The sequence below is a fragment of the Chamaea fasciata genome, unplaced genomic scaffold (genome assembly GCF_029207755.1).
Source record: "Chamaea fasciata isolate MVZ Bird 193981 ecotype frontalis unplaced genomic scaffold, bChaFas1.0.hap1 SCAF_5, whole genome shotgun sequence".
NCBI lineage: Eukaryota > Metazoa > Chordata > Aves > Passeriformes > Sylviidae > Chamaea > Chamaea fasciata.
This window is the reverse complement of record NW_027094090.1, coordinates 60,985,143-61,006,270: the sequence shown is the minus strand read 5'-3', so window position 1 is coordinate 61,006,270 and position 21,128 is coordinate 60,985,143. Positions and strand designations below refer to the sequence as shown.

The 21,128-nt window shown below is 40.4% G+C and overlaps 1 protein-coding gene across 1 annotated transcript in view; it reads left to right on the top strand.

Moving 5' to 3' along the window:
- The first annotated feature begins 9,095 nt into the window (after positions 1–9,095).
- The window catches only part of ALDH1L2 (aldehyde dehydrogenase 1 family member L2), a 31,087-nt gene continuing 19,054 nt past the window's right edge, over positions 9,096–21,128 (top strand). The window contains 5 exon segments of the mRNA XM_066183950.1: positions 9,096–9,286; positions 9,289–9,344; positions 15,141–15,282; positions 17,094–17,328; positions 20,864–21,029. Of these exon segments, the coding sequence (XP_066040047.1) occupies positions 9,190–9,286; positions 9,289–9,344; positions 15,141–15,282; positions 17,094–17,328; positions 20,864–21,029 (696 nt within the window). The 5' untranslated portion in view covers positions 9,096–9,189.

The window sequence follows — 21,128 nt, the reverse complement described above, 5'->3', positions numbered from 1 at the left end:
CTCCGGTGCTGGGGGAAGGAAGCGGTGCGAGGAACTGTCCCTGCTCTGGGGCGGTCTGGAGCTCAGGGACAGCTGCAAAGAGCCCGCTAATAATCCCCGTCAGTTGTGGTCACAAGGGCCATGAGATACTTACCTATGTGCCACTTTTTTTTTCTTTTTTTCTTTTTTTTTTTTTTTTTTTCCCCCAGGACCCTAGGGGGTGTAAAATCAGAATAAATATCACTTGGGATAGGGAGAGAAGTAGCCATTCAGGGCCATTAACGGCCACCACAGCAATTTCATTAGCTCAGCAGAATCTGTAGCCTCAGCAGAAAAGGAAATGGCTTTCAAAAGCGGTATCACCACGAGCATCAGCAATGTCCGTGGGGAAAGAGCAGCAAAAATAGCAACCCGGATGCGAGACGTATCAGTAAGGGCATGACCATGCATAAGTGCTAGCTTGATAATGCAGCAATTCGGAAAATAGCACCTACTTTCTGGTTGCTTTATGATTGAAAGGAATCCATCCTTTGGAATATATTGACTTCAAAGTTTCTAGGGATAAAAGGTGTGGTTGGCTGAAAGATCACGTTTATTGATAAGTTTTTCTAATTGAAAGTGCATTCTAAGAGGCCGCCCTGGGAAAGAAGAGATCAAATTTAGCTTTGTGTGAAATGAAATAAACAATGTTTGAAACAAGTTGTTTGTTTTGTTGTGATTTTGTTTTTACTGGGGAGAGCTCTGATTTGGAACATGTCAAATAACCATGACGTGAATATGTCAATACGTCTCCTCTACTCATTGGCTGTTAGGCAAACTGAAGATTTCACATTGGGTTTTAATGGAACTAGATGTTTAATTGTGTAGGACATTGACAGCTGGCAGAGAACACAAATGTCCCTAAGGAGATAATGAGTATCCCACAAAATGAAAACAACTTATGCTAGATTTTAAGGATTTTGTTTTGTCTGTGCAGCTTTAATTGAACTCAGTATAGCTGCTGTACATTTCTTCAAAGCTGATGTAGGTTTTCCAATTTTGGAAAATGAGACAAAAAATAGAGGAATTTTCTTTACAGACTTTCTTTGAAAAAAGCACTGTTTCCTTCAGCTGTGTAACACTGCACATGAACAGAGGCTTTCAGACTGCTTAAAAAGTAGTTACCAGGCCTTTTGCTCTATGTCTCAGAAAAAGGTGTCCTTCAATTCTGCAGGATGCTACAAGGGAGAAACCTGCAGAACTGGCACTTGGTAGGGCCCTCCCTTCCCACATCTAAACTGAATTTTTAAAGTAAATACTGCAGAGTTGCTTATTGCAATGTTTTGAGATCGTCAAAACTGGATGCAAGGTAATCCAACTTTGCAGTGGCCACACCAAAGGGCACACTGTGACCCCCACAGCATAAGTGATTAGCCCTTATTTTAAATATGGAAAAAGAAAATTATTTCAAAAGAAAATGCATTGAAATACAGCTTTTTTTTTTTTTTTTTTTTAATGGAGCAGGAGGCTCCATAACAACAACAACAACAAAAAATCCCAATTATACTCAATTAAGTACACTGCTTAAATTTATGCTGCTATTCATGGTCCATTTATTCAAATGACTGATAATTGGCTTTTCCTTTGGCTCCCTAGGTGGCAGTGTTTTGTTTCTCACACTGAAGATATTTAGGTCACTTGTAGATTCTTCTAGAATTCCTGTTTTCTCTGGAAACCTGATTTAGACTTTATCTCGAAGCTCACTGGCAGTGAGACTGCCTTGGATTTGATTGATATGTTTGCTGAGCTGTCTTATCAGTGAATGGCTTTATGCTGTTCACTCATGTGAAATTACTGACATTTTATAAACATAATTTCTGAAAGTTGGGTGACACAGCTTCCATTTGTACCAGGAAGATTTTATGTGGTACAAACTCATAGGAGTTGCAAAGATTGCTCAAATAAATGTTAGAATCTTCAGGAAATGGAGTAGTAAGAAAAGTCTTTAGACTTTGTTTAATAGACAGTGATTTCTAAGCTGACCATTACTGAACACAGACATAATCGATAAAACAATAATTTCTTTTGATCAGGCCAAAATGATCATGAAATGAAATTTCACAATGGACTTTCACAGGAACTGAGAAAATGTGAACACAAATATGTTCCAGCTGAAATTACTTGTTACACTTGGGTACTAGGAAGGGTAGATGAGAGAATAAAGTCCAAAATACAGCAGAATTAATATGATACTACGACTGTTTTATTTATGAAGTGGTTAGTTATTTGTGGATTCATAAATCGACAGGGGCCTGATTCCATGAGCTATTAAACACCCTTTTTCCTTTGAAATAATCCAAATTGGAAATATCATACTTCAATGGACAATACAGTTGCCTGGTATTTTAAACAGTATTTTTCTGATGTTTTAAACCATCCATCTGATATTTTAAGCATCCAAACAGAAGCCATTTTTTTCAAACAAAAAAAAAAAGATAGAAAAGCACCTAGAGCAGATATTGCTTCTCATGTATACAGGCAAAACTCCGCCAAGATTGACAGTTAGTAATTACTAGAATTGTAATTACTTACAGGAGAAAGAATTTGACTTGCTGCATCTGCTGAAATCCAGCTATTCTCTATGTTACTTGTCTGTGGAATGTTTGATGCTTAGCTCTGAACATTTTAAGTAAAATAAAGATCTTGCTCAAAGTTTTTTGCGGCAGAATTCCCAGAAAGGATTTACCATCTGAGATCTGCTCTTTGCAGCTCCACTCCACTAAGATAGCAACAATTTTTGCAGATGTAGTTTCAACTCTGTCGTATGGAATCTGAGAGACTTCTCTTTATCCATCTGAGTAAGGCATCTGCACATAAGAGTTCTTGCTACTTGTTAAATTGGTGAAAAAATCTCCTTTCTTCATCAAATATATGCCTCCTTTTGGTTAGTCTGGAAAAATGAAATGTCAGCTGTAAGGTTTTATATGGTTAAGGTCTAGTTAAGACCCTCGGGGGAAAAAAATACTAGTTTTAAATATAAATGTTGCAGAGATAAAGACAAAGTAACTTTCCCACAAAATCTTGCTTCAGCAAGTGGAAAAACATAAGATGTTTTTATCATATAAAATTTTAGTTGAAACTTGTCATGCAATTAGCATACTTAGTGAACAACCATACAAAGCCTTACTTTATTTTTTTTAATTACTCCATCTTTAAAACTGGATGAACTCTAAAGTACTCCTGAGGAATTTGGGTCTGAACTATGACCAAACCTTTAATCATCATGAAAAGCCCCATCAAGGCTGATTTCCAACAACAAAAACCCTATGCAGAGCTAATTTAGTTGATTACTGAGTCCCAGGGCATGATTTTCAAAAGAAAGCAAATCCTGGAAGATTCCAAGCAGTTTCCCAAGTATTTCAGTATGTGCACACTGTGTGGAACAGTCTTTCCTAATGATCTTACCAAGTCTTGATGATGTCTTCAAAGACACTGAGTAGTTTCTCCTTCACAGAAATCAACAAGGATTTAAAATATTTAGCTACATTAGGTCTTATATTTGTTCTGTACATGCGAAAACATTTTGCACATTTTTGCTATTGTACAAGCATGTTTAACTCCTGAATAGCTTTTGTAAACATATCCTCCTGTGACTTTTTGCCATGTCTAACATACATCTCCTGAAAATTTGGTAACACAAAGGCTGAACACCCATGCTGAAAAGCTTACTATGGGTAATTGCAGATTTTTTTCCCAAAGCTGAACTACTGCTTTATGAAAAAAGGATCAGTACTGGAAGGAAAAAAATCAAAAAAGGAAGTTTAATGTATAAAATGTGCTCCAAAGTAAGCACTGGTGCTAAGAATTTTTTCCCCAAATAAACAAGAAATTGAGAATTTGCAAGGTACTCTGACTGGGGTACAAAAATCAATGGGTAATGCTTTGTGTCACTTTTTCCAACAACTTAAAGCCCAGAGGAATACACTGTAACTGTTATGACATTTAACACTGATGTTGGAGTTTACTAGGTCATTGTTGGGGGTTAGGTTTGTTCCTTTTTTTTTTCTCTAAAGAATTTTTTCCCCACAAGTTACCAAGGAGACCAAGTGTTGGATACTGGAGAGTACTTAACCGAAACAAAGAGGTGGACAAAAGGTGGAAGGGGGAGATAACGCAGGTAAAAGACAAAGCTTGAGGCAGCTGCGGGCTTTTCTGCTTCCGGCGTTCGGGGAGACGCGTGTCTGCCGCTCCTCGAGGAGCTCAGCCGCCGCAAAGCACGCCGAGCGGAGAACGGCTGTTGCTGGCTGGAGGAGTTTCACTGTGGCCAAAGGGATCCAGTCCTGGGAAATCTACTATCACCGGTTCGACCTGAATCCTGAATTTTTCTCTGCCACTCGCGGAAGCTGGGCCGCTTTTCTGCCTCGCCTTCGGTTTCTTCGGCGCTGCTCCTCTTGCTGCAGCGTGACCCTGCACCCCCTGCGCTGCCGGGACATCCTGCCCCTGCCTGCCGGGACACCCTGCCATCCCAGCTACCAGCCCGGGACTTTTCCACTGTTCCAGCTTGGTGCTCTGAGGATCCTGCAGGGACACCGAAACCAAACTGCCCTGGGTTTTGTGAAACAAAGCCCTCAAGGTTCTTGGTACTGTTGTCGTTTGTCATTAATGCTGTAGTTGTTTGGTGGGGGGGGGAGTTTTTTTGTGTTTGTTTGCTTTGTATTACATACTAGTAAAGAACTGCTATTCCTATTTCCCAAATCTTTGCCAAAGAGCCTCTGATTGTAATTTTACCTAGCAGATACCTGTCTTCCTAAACCAAGACAGTCATACAAGACCTATTTCAAAAAGATCAGCCTAATAATTATCAGGATACCAAAAATCTTTATTGTAATTATTTGCGCTTGAAATTCTACATAGGCAATTTGTTAAGTGGTTGTTAAAACCCATTTGTATGAATTCACCACTCTGATGATGAGTGTGAAACTGATGGTCTGCAGATACTATCCTTGTCTGTGTTTTAGCACACTTTCATGGCCATTCATCTCCCTGCCCCTCTTATTGCTATGAAATCTACAATAAATCCTACGTCTTCCTTCCCAGCTCTTTTTTATATAACTCTTCTTATATCTGACAACAGACATCTCCTCTGGTGATTTTCCTCTTTTGTCATCTAACATGTTAGTGGTCTGTGAAGTAAATGGAGTTCTGTTATTGTCTCACTAGGTTAGGAATTGCATTTGAAGATGAAGGTGTGCCAACTAAGTAAACCTTGGAGATTTACACTTGCATTGTTGTACTATCTATGTTGTGTGTGTACAGGGAATAGAGCCACAGGTTATTACAAATTGCTTACCCAGGAAAATCAGGCATTTTGCCATAACCTTGTGCATTAGTGGTTAAATGCCAAGTGTAGTGTTCTAGTCGGAGAGGATTTTGGATCATGAATCAAGATTTGAAGTTCCATTAACTTCAGCAATGCTTTAATCCAGTTCCAAACCTTGAATTATAGGATCATTTTGATGCCAGCTGTTATAGTAGAAGTTGATTACACCCTATTGCATGGAATTTTTGCAGCTTCTATCAAGTCATGGGAATACTACACACACATTAATTTCTCCTACTGTCAGAGATAGTGTTATCATTCCTTTAGTGAGGACTGTCAATACTTCTTGTGAGCATAGTGGGTTTGCTCAGCTGCAAACTGAGCTGCTCATGAACCTGTATAATCCTTGTATTGCTACAACATGATCTATCAAACTGGGCAGTTAATCTTTCTGAAAGAAACTGCCAATTCAAAAAGGAAAACAAGATATTAACAGCAGGCATTTCAGACCAACAGTTCATGCATGTAAATGATGCATTTTATGAGTTTTAATTGTTTTATTGTGCAATTTAAAGAGGGAGTACTTTAAAGAAATTTAGCAATGAAATTTTGTAGATTTTCTGTGAGATAATTGCAAGATATGAGGCTGCATACTCATGGAAGCAGCCAATAACAGTATTTTAAGATTAAAAGAAGCAAAATCTTTAACTTTCTTAATGAAATCTGGAATTACTTTACAGCATTCTTTTTAAACCCACAGTACAATAGATACTAGAGAAGGAACCACTTATATATTGTCCCACTTTGTTAAGAGAACTTTTTGATTAATTTTATTTGTTTCATTTTTAATACTTAAGGTCAAAGAAAGTAACTAACTCCCTTGGTTGATTATTCCATAATCAAATCACTTGTTGGGGGTTTCTTTTCTTTTGTTCCTTCTTACCTATGGAACTTTTCCCATAAGGTGCTAAGAAACACGGACTACTGGGCACTTATGCATAGCTAAGAAAACAAAGAAGTGGCCAAGCTCAGGGGGAAGGAGGTCATCTGGTTGCAACTCTCTCATTCTGGGGAGTTTCTCTCCGAGGGTCCGAGCTACTGCTGCTTGGGGAAAGGGATTCGCTGCCACTGCCATACCCCAGCCCGGAGCTTCTGCTTCTTCTGTGGGGTGAGCCTCTGCTCATGAGAGCAGCCACTGAGCCGGGGCATTATTGTCACCTACCTCACTAAAAGAGGGACCAGTCACCATCTGCTCGTGTGCCCGGGATCCTGAGCTCGCCTCTCCCTGTCCTGCTGGAGCTGGGCCGCCGCTGCTGCTCTGGGTGTCCCTACGCTGTAGCCCCGCACCCCCTGCCCTGCCCGGGACATCCTCCAGCTGCCACCGCGGAGCTTCTGGTACATCTCATCCACCAGCCTGGGATTTCTGCTCATTCCTGCCGTTCCAGCTTGGTGCTCCTCAGAGTCCTGCAGGGGCACCGGGATCAGACTGCCCCCAGGGTTTTGTGGAGCAAAGCCTCTCCTCCATCCCTTCCCGTCTCGGCCGAGAAGGCTGTCACGGGATTCCTGGTTCTGTTTGTTGTTAATGCTGTAGTTATTGTTGTTTGTTTGCCTTGTTATACATAGTAGTAAAGAACTGTTATTCCTATCCTCATATCTTTGCCTGAGAGCCCCCTTAATTTCAAAATTATAATAATTCAGGGGGACAGGGTTTACATTCTCCATTCCAAGGGAGGCTCCTGCCTTCCCTAGCTGACTCCTGTCTTCCAAACCGAGATGTCACCACACACTCCACGTGGCACCATCAAAGAGAAGAATTTTGACTGAAGCGGACAAGTACTCCTGTAGCTTTTTCACCTCATAGAAAAGAAATTCTAGGAACTGACTAATGATTTTTCTTTGTGGAGCTTTCTTTGCAAAACAGAAGCACAGTGGTTTATTTTAATTATTTTTTTTTTAAAAAAATTCTGTTAATTCTACTCAGTGCCATCTACTTATGGCACCACCAAGTGCCTTGAATAAAGGACAGGATATAATTTTGCTACACAGGGCTTTATCAGGGAAGGAATAGTGGTACAAGGGTCATAATGCAAGCCCTTGTGTAACTTTACTCTGTGGGGGGATTGTATTGTGCCAACCTGACTTCCTTGGGGACTGGCACAATTTACCTCTTGAAGCACCTCTCCTTCCTGTGCCCCCTGAAAAGGCATGGAACGGCAGTACTGCAGCAGTTCTTGTCTTTAACGTACTTCTCAACATTTGAAGTACCCTGAGGAAGAGGTTGGGGACCTGGGAGTTAAACCTTGGTGATTACTATTGCAGTTCTTTTGCAGGAAAGCATAAAAAAGTCTAACTGAGATATGGATGTTTGCATATCTAATCTATTTTCAACCGTAGCAAGGTGACTGCAGGTCATAACTTTGGCTTAATCATTGCCTCTGATACATAGTTCACAACTTGGCTATAAGACAAATTTTCCATTTTTGTCTTCCTTGTTTTCCTGGCAGGAATATAATGTATTTCAATTTGTTATACACCCATGTTCTTTGTGTTGCTGGGGTTGAAACCTGACCTAATTTGCAATGATGTTTATATTACTGCCATGCTGCCTACTCTTGCTTTTGCTATTCCTGTCCTTTTTGGGATCATTTTCATTTGCTTTCTGGTCTTTTTAGCACCTTGAATTTGTATTTTCAAGATCTTCTCCTCTGGCACACCTCTGACAAGAAGACTTTGTTGTTGCTTTCAAATGTTACTGAAATTGAAACACTGCTTTAATCAAACTCAAGAGATAGATGAGACATTCTACTTTACCATTTAATAAATGGTTAAGTAGAATGGGCTGTTTAATAATATTTGGCAAAGGTGGTGATACAGATTTCCAGTAAGTCATTAATATTTTTAACCCCATTACTGGCATGAAATAAACTAAAAATTAGTGCTGATAATCTACATGATCTTTGACTGCCACAACAGAGTCAAGTGAATGTCTCACCAACAGCCTTGGTAGAGAAGGCAAAGGTGAAGGTGAGGGGTTCTGTCCCTCCTAGCTGTTCTGTTCCCCCAAACTGTTCTGTCCCCCCAAGCTGTAAATGGCTGGAGCACTGCTGGGGACACTGCACATATCTCAGACCACAAAATGCCACCTGAGTGGCCTGGGTGGCCGTGACTACATGAAAGACCAGGAGTTACTGGAGAGGATGCAGCAGAGAGCCGCAAAGATGATGAGGGGTCTGAGCATTTCTCTTAAAGGGGCTGTGGGAGCTGGGTCTGTGCCAATCTAGAGAAGGCTGAGAGGGATCTCATTAACGCCTACAAATACCTCTTCAGTGGTGCTCAGCGACGAGGAGCAGTGACCATAAACTAAACCACAAGAAGTTTCACCTCAACTTGAGGAAGAACTTCTGTACATTGTCGGTGGCAGAGCACTCGAACAGGCTGCCCAGGGAGTCTCTCTCCATGGGGGCATTCAAAACTCGCCTGTTCCTGTGTGACCTGCTGTAGGTGACCCTGCCTTGGCAGGGGGGCTGGACTGGATGATCCAGCCAGAGGACGCTTCCAAACCTAACGATTCTGCCATTCTGTGACTCCCGAGCTCTCGGGCCGGGAGTCCCCCACGCCCCGCCGCTGCTCCCTGCCCTGGGGCCCCGCGGCAGCAAGCGGGAGGGCTCAGGCGCCAGGCTGGGATCGGGGAGCAGCAGCGCTCGCCTGGCTGCCCTCCCCTCCCCTCCCCTCCCCTCCCCTCCCCTCCCCTCCCCTCCCCTCCCCTCCCCTCCCCTCCCCTCCCCTCCCCTCCCCGCCAGACCGCACGGCCCCGCCGTTCCCCGGCGCCAAGGGGGCGGCGGGCGCGGCAGGTGCGGGGCGGCCCCGCTGCCCCGGTGGCCGCGGGCCCGGGCGGGGTTGCGCCGCCGCGGATGCAGGCGCTGGCCCGGCGCCAGCGGCATCGGCGCGGGTTGCATCAGACGAGGCGCTCCGGAGCGACCGCGGAGCCGGCTCGGTGTTGGCCGGGCGGCGCAAGATGCTGCGGGCAGCCCCCCGGCTGCTGCGGACCATCTGCACCTCGGCTGCGGTGAGTGGCGCGGGGCGGGCGGCCGCGGACCTGGGTCCCGCCGTGCTGCGCCGTGCCGAGCCCGGGAGCGAACCGCTCGGGGGGCAGCCGGGGGCCGAGCAAGGAGGGGGATGGCGGGAGCGGATATTTTCCAGGATGTGATGCGTGCGTATTGTCTCTGCCGAGGAATTAGCAAAGCGCGTACAGGCACGACAGGGTCGGGAAAGGGCTCGGTGTGGGTGCAGAGGCTGCATCTTGCCCGGCTGTTCGGCGAGCGGGATCGCAGCCATCATCTGGGCGATGCATCTTGCAGGGATGTGCCTGGGAGCTGCAGGGAACAGGCACCAGTGATGCTCTGTGCCCCGTGATCGTGTGCCAAGAACAATGTGATGCAGCTGTTCTCTGCCTCCCTCATGCTGGTTTTGCCCTGCGAGAAGCTGAAGGCTGTCATCTCAGTTAGAACGGGCCATGTTCGTTCCCAGTGCCAGGGAGAAGCCCCTCGCTCTGGCCTGTTTTGTTTGTGACCTTCTCGTCGTCGGTTCATAGCTCTGGGATGGTGGGCTGCTCAGGGTTTAAGTTGATGGTCTAAATTCCTCTAGACCCCATGCTTTAAGTCTTTTACAGCTCTGAGCATTTGTTTCAAGTCATTTTCTTTATGTCTTGTTACATACATAGACTGCAGAACTCCTGCAAGTAACTGCTCCCCAAAAGCCTTGTCCAGTCCAAATTGTCCAGTTGTGTAGCTCTGGCAAGTTGCATGAGGCTTGGGGGATTTTTTCTCTTTCCTAGAGACTGTCCATTGTTTCGTGTTTGGCTGTTCAGTTTCCTGTGAGGACAGCAATCCTTCGAAGGTATCTGCAAGGAAGGCGTTTAAATAAGGAGATTTAACACAAACCTTTTGGAAATGCAACCAGCAGAGACAAAAAAAAAAAAAAAAAAAAAAAAAAAAAAAAAAAAAAAAAAAAAAAAGAGAATGAATGAACGGTGGGAACACATTGCCCTGGATGTGTATATAGATGGGGGCAGGCTTTACTATAGGTTTCTATTTGCAGGCACTGGAATTTAGCACATGTAGGGGGATCTCAATAGAAGTAAAGCTGCAGTACTGCTTTTCAAAAGAGGCATATTTCTATGATAATTTAAAAACATATTACATTTAAATATTCTTAGCTTTAAATAAATTCCTGTGCAAAATAAGTAAAATACTGTAATCTTTTTGATAATAAAGTTTGTGCTCAGAGCAGCAGTTACTAGATCTTAATTTTCAGGAAATTTAATTAGAAGCTGTTAACCAATTGAAGTTTAGATGCACATACAAAAGAGGCAGGAAGAGAAAATAATTTTTATTTTAAAAATCTCTCCTGTGGAGAGATTTTGTAACTTTAGATTCTTCTTAGAGAAGAAATATGTTGAACTTATCTCCCATTTCTAGGAACTAGAACTTGACAGGAGAGTTACCAGCTTTTGTCAGGCTGCCATCTACACAGTACTTAATTCTATTTGTCAGTTTTATTTCTGTTGATGTGCTTTGGAGGAAAAGGAGAAGCAGAATGGAATCAAACATTAAAATACTGTATAACTTTTAATGAGCTACTTTAAAATAAATTCCAATATGGTATCAAGAGATCATATGGACCGATTTTTTAAATACAGAAGTTAAATCTGTGATTTTTTTTATTGAGGGGGTGAAACACGTGATCTTTCAGATACGTTGAACATTCAAGATAAGACTGCTTGTAAAACACTTCTCAGATTTTATGCTTCTACCTTTATCTTATTTTCATCAAATCCTGAGTACTTGAGTCAAGGAAACATAATTACTGTTAACCTGTGTTATGTTGTAAACAAAATGGAAGGTTAAAGAAGCAATTAAAAGTTCAGACAGTGAAAGCAACAGAATTGCAGTAGAGTGAAAACTAGTTTTCTAAATTCTTGTATTTTGGCAGCACTGTCATAATAACTATATTATTCTATGATTAATCATAAAAGAAAGGCCAGATCTCCCTAAGCCACCCGAACTGCATTGTTTACTATAACTAGGAATTGGTTAATCTTACAAAAGTGTAGCAAAAGATCCATTCTGATGCTTCATGACCATTAACCTTCACATGCATTGTTCATGGATGCTACACATCCATGGTCAGCTGTGCAACTGGAAAGGAAGTCTAATATAATCTCTTAACATCACTTTCAAAAACAATAAAAAGTTTATTCTCTGGGTATGTTAGTGATAATGATGGAGTATCCATCTAGCACATTATTCAAAACCAAGTTTTTTTTGGTGTTCTTTAACAGAATTCCTTCCTAAAGTTTTGTGGTGAACGCTAGCGATGGCACACTGGCCAAAATGTGCCATTTTTGCAAGACAGAAAACACTAAACAGTTTTTCTTCTCTGTGTCATCTTATAGAACTTTCCGTTTTAATTGGGTTTTATGTCCACATTATATTCTTCTACAGAAATTTCCCACTTCCCAGGTCTGACTCATTTTACATTAAAATGTTTAAGGAGAGTTTCCCAAAGAAGATATGTATGGCTGTAAAACCTCATACAGTTGTTCCACTGTAATTTTTCAAATAAAACAAAAAATGAAGGACTGAACTTGTGGTCTGAACATGCAAGTCCTTCCGCACAGATTTCTTTTTTTTCTTTTTTTTTTTTTTCCTCAGTAGAAATGCTGTGTGGGACTGACTTGTGGGTTTGTCTCCTGCTTTCTACTGATGCCAGTGAATGTTAATGCACGAGCAGTCTAATCAGGTGTCATGCAATACTTTTGTACCATTCAGTGGAGAGAGAACTCAAGAATCACTGGTCACAGTTACCAAACCCCTCTTGCAATTGAAACCAATCCTCATTTGAATTACTTTCTGTAAGTGTGAGACAACAAAGCTGATTTACTGCCAGATTAATGTTTTTGTGCACTACAGACTTTCCCACTCTGCAGTCTTGACTGAGAGTCTTGCCAGTTTCAGTTTGGATTTTGTGGAGTTTTTTTATTTGTTATTCATTTGGGGACTGTGATCTCTGTTTGCTTCTCACCATTGAGAAACAATGTTGATTCAGTTCCACAGCTAGCACAAATTAAACATGTAGCTTTACTAAAGTATGTTGATTTATAGCAACTCACGATTTGGAACCGGAACTGCTATGCCATTCCATGTAATATGAGAATCAGATTATTCACAGGGAAACATGAACGGAAAGTTTAGGAATAGAGGGTGCATATGTTATTAACACTTTGTGAACAAACTGTGAAAAAGTAACTCTTTAACTGGTGATAAATTTGGACTTAAAATTCCAAGAAGATTGTCTAAGTATCAGAAAAGTAGCAGAGTAAAGCAGTGAATACTTTAAAAGTGCTTTGAAAGAGAGGTCGGGTAGGTTTATAAAAGCAATCCCATGACATGATTTTTTGTGATGGCAGAGGAGAAGACTGAAGAGCCTTCCAGTCTTGTGTTCATACTGAGAGATGTTAACGAAAGGACAGAAGTAGAATAAGTAATTCTCATCTGGAATATTTTTAACGATTATTCAATACGGTAGTTGGGCACTAGTTAGCACAGTACAGAAATCAGAGGATTTCATACCATGCTAAATGTGTTCAGTGATCCAGCTGGTTAATCTTTCGCCAATTTGTCCGCTATAGTTAAAATACTTGGGAAAGTCTAATAATTGTTTTTTGTTGTGCAGCAACATTTCTGCTGTGAAGGTAGAGACATCCACCATAAAGCACTGATAATGAGCACTACCTGCATCTGTTTGGCCTTGCTGGATAAGGATTGCAAGGAGAAGTTGTAATTCAGAACAAGGTCTTGTCTTTGTTAAGAACAAAATAGTGGAGTATTTGAGGTATAGCTGCCAGCAGTGCAGTGTTGGTTAATAACATTATCATCACCAGTCTCACAGACATTTTTTACCAGCCAATTATAACAATCTGATTTTGCAAGGGCCTGAGTTATGCCCACCTTTGCATCTTCCTGCTTGTTTCTACTGAAGTGGCACTAGTGCTGAGTAATGCTGCAATACAGGACAGTTTTACTATCCAGTTTCATTCTCAGGGAAAATATTGTCTCCTTCACAAATAATTATTTCCTATTGTTTTGCATAAAAAAATAAAAAGCACACTTCAATATTCCTGTAATGGAACCTACCAACTCATAACTCCCTTTTCTAAAGCCTGCTGCACGACAAAAATGTAACCTGAAACCACTAAAATACATCCATAATATGTCAGCTGTGAAGTGAATTGCAGTGGATTGTGGTTTTGAGTAACCTGTTTTTCAGGACATTTCTCTTTGTCATATGATATGATGGGCAGTGCAGACCATTTGTTATGCAATCAATAACCCACTCAGTCAAAGTATTCTCACATCCCAGCACCCTAAGAAGGGGAAGAGGAGGGAGGAGATAAACATACAAGTGCCAGCTTACAAGCAAAACAAATGTCAGCGGTTAAGACATTCATACAGTGCTTTGATTCCTCTAATGGGTCATAAGGAAAAAATGGAAGTCAAAGTCCAGTTGTGAAAAATGAAGTTAAGAACACAGGTGGGGAGTGTATGGGTTTATTTCCTACCTTTCATTCAGACCTCCTAAGAGGAGGGATCTGTATGGTTTGAGTCTAGGAATAGTTTGTACCAGATTCAGCTTTGAGAAAGGTAAGTTTTCTGTTTATTCTGTGCAGACCTTTCCTTTTAAACCAGGTCTGATAGTCCATTTGTTTTTCAAAGTTTTCCTGTTTTCATTTTCCAAAAGCTGACTAAAAATGCAAAGACAGTGCATATAGAGAGTTCCACCCTTGTGCCATGTGTTCATGCTCATTCCTGACCCCCTGCTGGCCCTATGTTAGGACTCATGGCAGTACTATAAATTAGACCAGTGAAGAGATCCAGTTAAGAATAAACCAGATTTTTTCATGTTGGTTCCTCCTTACTTCAGTACCCTAATGCAGCTCTTGCAGCTACAGGAGTACCGGTTCTGGAATAAAGGAGGTGTTAGAGGTGAGGGACTGGAGATAGGGTGGGAGAGGAGCAAAACTGTCACATGATTCTCAAAGAACTCCGAAGGAAAAAGTAGTTTTCTCAGGAAAAAATCACTTGAAAATGTAGCAATATCTGATACTCTGATATCATTGTAGTGTTGTGATTCTAACTATCATAAATTTAAAAAAAATGTGGGGGTGGTTACTTGCACCTGCTCAGCCTGAAGAAGCTTAAATCACATGTCTAGTGTACTGGGATCCAAATGCAGCAGGCAGTGGAAGTTCAGCAAGGGAACCTCACCTTTTAGCACCTTTATTTGCTTGTAGGAGGATCAAATGGATGATCATCACTTTTAACTTGGCAGGAACAATGCAAGTTTGTCTTCTTTAGCCTATACATGTTAAGCACAAATAATACACCACTGTTTAATTACGGGGATTTAGAGGACATGTTCCAGGCACATAAATTATGCCTAGAAAAAGTGTTTTATGTATGTTTCAAAAAATGTATTTTCATTTCTGACTTCAGATAAGATCATGGAGCCTCTCATAAGAAGCAGTGGGTCTGTCTAATGAAAATTCTAAAAAAAACCTACAAACACCAGTGACAGTATCAAATGATACTTTCATGTGAAATATACTCTCTCTGTATTGTCTGTTGCCTGTCATTAATCTCAAAAATTGATTATTATTCCTTCAAAGGTGATTAGGTTAGAAAAGACTATTCTATTTTAAATCAAACTGAAAATTGACAAAGAAAGAGCAAAACAGAAATGTAAGCAACATCATATTTTCTTTGCATCCTAGAACATGTTTTGTTTTAATTCTTTTTACCAGACATATCAGCATAAGCTAAGGCTAGCCCTTATAGGTCAAAGTATTTTCGGACAAGAAGTTTATAGCAAGCTGAGAAAAGAGGGACATAAAGTTGTGGGCGTATTTACCGTGCCTGACAAGAATGGACAAGCTGATCCTTTGGGTAAGTGTAACCTGAATCCAAATGTTAAAATTACAGGTGTACATAACGAATTTGCCTTTTCATGAGAAAGGTATATCTATGTGGGAATGACTTGCATATATTGCCTTTGTTCCACTAAATCCAGCACAAGAACTATGCTTTAACAAACATCAGTCCCAGAAATGGTTAAACCTTGTCAATTTGTCAGTACTTTAAAAAAGCAACTTTGAAAGTAATTTCCAAACATACAGGGATGTATATTAAGATATTGGAAAAACAAAATTAATCTGGATATCTTATTTGAATGTGCACGCTAGAGGTAATCATTCTGAACTAGATCTGTATCTTACAGCAAATAGCTGCTGAGCCAGTATTCAGGTGCATATGTCTGTCACCTGCTTCCCTGTGCTGGCTGGGACACTCAAGGCATGGAGCCAAGATTGTTTATCCCTGGCTTTCTGCCCTTTTAGACAAGCTTATATGTGGCAATGTACCTGCAGAGCCTATTTCTCGTCCACCTGGACTATGGAAAATATTTTCAAAAGGTTGGAGGAGGCTTTGCTCTTCCTTTTTCCATTGTTGAGGTGCATAAAGATTTTCAAGGCTTACCAAAGAAAGAAGTTTTGCTTATTCAGAATTTTACTCATTGTTCTCAGAATCCAGATGGTGAAGAAGCTAATTTGGAACCATATGAATTGTCACTTTTCTTTGGTTTTTGTTTCAGTGGCACAAAGACAGTGAGTTAATATGATTAGCAAATAAAAGTGCCAGGATGGAATGTACCTTTATAGATAATCCGAAATCAAAACTATATTCCATGAGCTGTGCCAACTCTCTCTTAGTTTTGGTTGGGTGTTAGTTTGTTCAGGGTTTTATGGTTTGGTTGGTTGGTTGGTTTTTGGTGTGGGTTTTTGTTGTTGTTTTGTTGTTTTTTGTTTTGTTTTGGTTTTGTCTGGTCCTGACATGTTTTTACAGAACTCTCATGAAGGAAGAATCAAACATAAATTTTGCTAACTGGTGCTGTGGCGTTCATAGACTAACATGTAATTCTCAACTCCACCTCATTAAAACATGTAATCACATTTTGGAAGAATTAGAGAAGGCAACTATTATAGTAGGAAATGAAAAATTGACTATCCATGTCTGGTTTTATATACAATGTAGCACAACTTGTTTACAGTATATAAATTATTGTTGTGCAGTTATTATGCTAACAAATGTAACTAACTAAATCTTCCAATCTTTCAGTCATATATTTATTTTAACTGAAACTGCAGGATTAGTTTAGTCCAATCTCTCCTGATTGGGGGGAAAAAAGGAAATTAAATTACTAGATCACTTCCTTTTACTTCCAGATGATTCAAAAGCTTAAGTCTCAAGTGTTTTCTAAACATTCTGTGCCCTCAGACAGCTACAGTCTTTGTTTCTAAAAGTAACTTCAGTACACACTAACTTGCATGGAATGATACTTAAATAAGTATTTACTTAAGACTTAAATCAACAGGCTATTGATGCTTTGGGTCAAACTCAAGATCTAATTTCACAGACCAAAAAGAGAAAGTAAAGAATGAATACATGTCTTTTCTGCTTTCATTGGTACTTATTAGCCAAGTCATAAGAGTCAACAGAAAGTTGGGATTGACATAAGCTGTTGGAATGAGAATCAAAGACAGAATGAATAAAATATATCCAAGCACAAAGTTTTTTAAACAGCATACAGAAGGGCACTGTAGTCACAAAATGATCTGCTTGAGTTGTCATGCAATATGTCTCTGATTTCAGCTTGAATTTTTAACACAAAATAAAAAAAAAATACTGTTCTTGCCCCTCAGCACTGGCGGCGGAGAAGGACGGCACTCCTGTTTTTAAGTTCCCCAAATGGAGAGCTAAAGGCAAGCCTATCCAGGAAGTAGTTGCAGCCTACAAGTCAGTTGGAGCAGAGTTAAATGTCCTTCCATTCTGCACGCAGTTTATCCCCATGGATGTTATTGACTGCCCAAAACATGGCTCTATTATTTACCATCCATCCATCCTACCACGCCACCGAGGAGCTTCTGCAATCAACTGGTGAGTTCTGTGAATCAAAACTACATGTTTGTCACGTTAGAATGTTGGTCTGCACCCATCACTCTTGTAAATGCTGTAGTTCTGTTGACTTGCAAATGCTCTGAGGGAACTTCTCTGGAGCAGCTGACTATTTGGTACATGAACTGCACTTCATACCTAGGATTCATTATTATTTCCAATGAGAGTTCAGCTGTTATTCTGGGAATATCAGTGGTGTGATATATGCATTCATATATTTTACTCTCATGCACAAATCGACAATGTGGAGTTTCCATAAGCAGGACACTGCCCTTGTAGCTCATCCTCACAAACATTAGATAACTGTCACAGGAGGGTTTGATACAGGCCCTAAGATTTCAGAGAGTGGAAGAGAGAAGAGAGAAGAGAACCCTCAAGGATAAAACCTTATCTTACAACGCACAAGGTAGGTTCAAATCGTCACCCTGGAAGAGCAACACTGCAATGATGGCCACAGTAGACTTAGATCTGGCACTCTTGTGACAACAGAAATTACCTTATCACTGTGTCTAAATTCAAATAGAAATTATCTAAATATGAAGAAACAATTTTAAAAGAATCTTACGGCAGCATGGTGATTATCTGAATCCACAGTGTTGTGGATTCAAAGCAAAAGCATACTTAGTTTTGTATTGTTAATTTTAATCCTTTACTAAGAAAAAGTGCTAAGCTGAAATACTTAAACAGATGTGTTAAGGAGACTACTAGAGGTAAGGATCTCAAAAAGTGTCAGTTGTGTTCAAGTATGTGAAGTAAAATAGCATAAACTCAGTGGAAAATGAGAATGAGACAGTCCAAAAAAAATAAAGAACCAACTTTTTAAGGCACAAAATATAATAACAACAATTCCTCCAAATATATTAAAGGTGAGAGGTATGTGATAGAGGTGTCTGATTTAACAAAGGTATTTATCAAAGAGAACACCACAGTAGGAAATCTGTATTGGTATTCAGGATGGAGGAACTTAAGATGTTTCTATCCTACAGTCCTTCTTTGTGTGGAATAAGTCAAAACAATTCTCTTGAGCTGAACTGTGAGTAGAAGACATTTTAGTGAACTGGTGAAGGAATCTCTTTGTCAGGACCAGGGGACTTCAGCAAATTTGAAGCTGCAGATTTGAGATTACCTGCAACATTTCTGTTTCTTAAGATTATGTTGATGCAGGTGACTGAGAAATAGCAAAAGAAATACCAGTTTTAAAAAGGCTGAAAGAGAAAGCCAGGAAACTTTAGATCAATGACTCTGGTTGCAATCTGTAATAAGGAATACACTTTCTGTGCAAATGAGTAAATGTGATAATGTGAGAGTAAGAAAATGAGAGGTCAAATTCAAAGTTAAAAAACATAACACAATGCACACAAGAGGAAAACACCCCTGACTATATGTAATCAGTATTAAATTTAATTGTTGTTACTTAAAAAAGATACCATGGAAGGATCCATTCATTCAGGAGCTGGACTCAATGGTCCTCATGGGGCCGTTCCAACCCAGAATATTCTGTGATTCTGTGATCTTAAATACTCTCACACCTCAGCTGGAACATGAACTAGATAAGTTCAGAAAAGGCTAAGAAAGATGGTCAAGGGTATGGGACAGTTTTCACATGACTGGAGGCAAATGATGTAGTCTTTAGACTGGAAAAGAGGTCATTGGGAAGGGCATACACTAGCTGTGTGTTGACCCATGAAAGACTTGGGAAGATGAATCAGAAATGATTGCTCATCCTAAACAAAAGTTAAGGAGCAGCCAGCAAAGACATCAGGTAGTAGGATTTTTCCAAATAAAGGAGGTACTTTTACTCCATGCCGTCTGTTATTAAATTGTGCGACCTCATATCTAGAGAGCTCTAAAAGGATGCTTTTATGGAGGAGAAGTTCATCAAGATGTACTTCATAGGAAGGTGTAGATACAAACTCTTTCAGGAAGTCCTTGAGGGAAAGGTTTGCAGACATGGGAATGTATTGCAGTGTTGTATCACTGCGCCTTGCTCTATTTGGCATAAAGAATCTACCTGCTCCTGCCCTTCTCAAGTAAGGGCCATTGTCCCAGGGCCTTTAAACTAAAGTAGGATTTGGCCGTGGCTGACTGTTCTTGTGTTTCACCCTCTCATCCCTTGCTCTAATCACTACTTCCATATATCGTGGCTACAGCCCTGGTGCTGACCAGACCCTTTATTCCCACAGTATAACCAAGAAAACCTTTGAGAATTAGGCATGGCTAATCATAACCAGGTACAAACAAGGGCCCTGGGATCCAGAGGGTTCCTCAGTCACTTCCTTTACAGTCTTTTCCAGGTGCTGCCACTCAGCAACCCTTTGTGAAGGGAGCTGGTGGGCAGAGGAGGGGGCACGCAGTCGTTCTTACCTTGTCACCTATTCAGCATCAGAAACATTTGCTCATAAAACCTTCTTGTCCATGCTGAGGATATCCATTTCTCACTAGAGTGCTCTTTCAGAATTTTTACAAAATGAAAAACAGAAGAAATGCTGCTTAAATATGTGAGATATCTGATATGGGCTAGCCAAACTTCTGTAAGATTTCAATTCTGTTATACCTGCCAGCTTCTCAGTTGCCTTTGGAGTTTGTCCCTTGTTCAGTTCATTTGTACTTCAGTGTACTTCACTCATTTTAATAACTTTCAGTGCTTATAATTAATAACAAATTTTCCTTTGTATAAGCCAGAATCAGACGATCCTGTTACAACATGGGCTGCTGAGGGATATACTTACACGAAATGTGTATTATTTAAAATAGTGTTGGTGTTTTTGTGCAGACAAATGGCTAAAACCATGGAGGAAATACATTTCTCACTATTTCTGGTTGCTCCCTTAAACACACTTCAGTCTGATTTTTCATCATTCTGGGACACAAGCCAAAGGAGAACTGCTAAATTTTCTGTGGCTGAAGTTCTCTTTGGATGCAGAGGCAGATTCTGAGCTGAGGTAAATCAGCACATATGTAATGTAAGCATTGCTATGTTCATGCACAGCAGCTGAGAATCTGGCTGGATAGCCTTAATTCCCTTAATAACTTTTCCTTAAACAGTTGCATATCCATCATTTTCCACTCTAAGTCCTTTTCAGCTGTGTGATAAATGTGTTTTCCTTGTTGACCTACAGGCCAGCAATGAGGCTTAGCTAATTACAGTAAACAATCATGAATTATTAAGATAATATTCTGTTAGATGTTTCCATCTTTCAAATTCTGTCATAACTGCTGCATACCTTTTGCTCTGTCTTACCATTGTTAATACTTTAAAAATAATTATCACAATTAACTGTGTGAGACAGACTGGGTTCAGTTGCAGCATTTCCTATGTCACTTTGTGGAAACCACACATCAGCAGTGTCAAAACTGTGGGTTCCTGACTGTGAAGTGAGCAGTGAAAGTATAGCAAAGACCGTTACAATTTTCTTTTCTATTTTCCTGAAGAAAATGAATGTGTAACATGTGAGCTGGTATTCCTAACTACTTTCATTTTGTCTGTATTCAGTGTAAGTCTTTTTTTCATGCCCAGGACTTTAATTCAAGGAGACAAGAAAGCAGGATTTACTATTTTTTGGGCTGATGATGGTTTGGACACTGGACCAATACTACTGCAGCGAGAATGTGATGTTGGCCAAAATGATACTGTGGATGACCTCTATAACCGGTTTCTCTTCCCAGAAGGAATAAAGGCTATGGTATGTTTAGCTGTTCTAAATACCAGCTTTTTAAGAGGATAAGAGGTTAAAAGCAAAGAAAATATAGACAAGATGTATGCATTTGGAAAGACAGAGGTT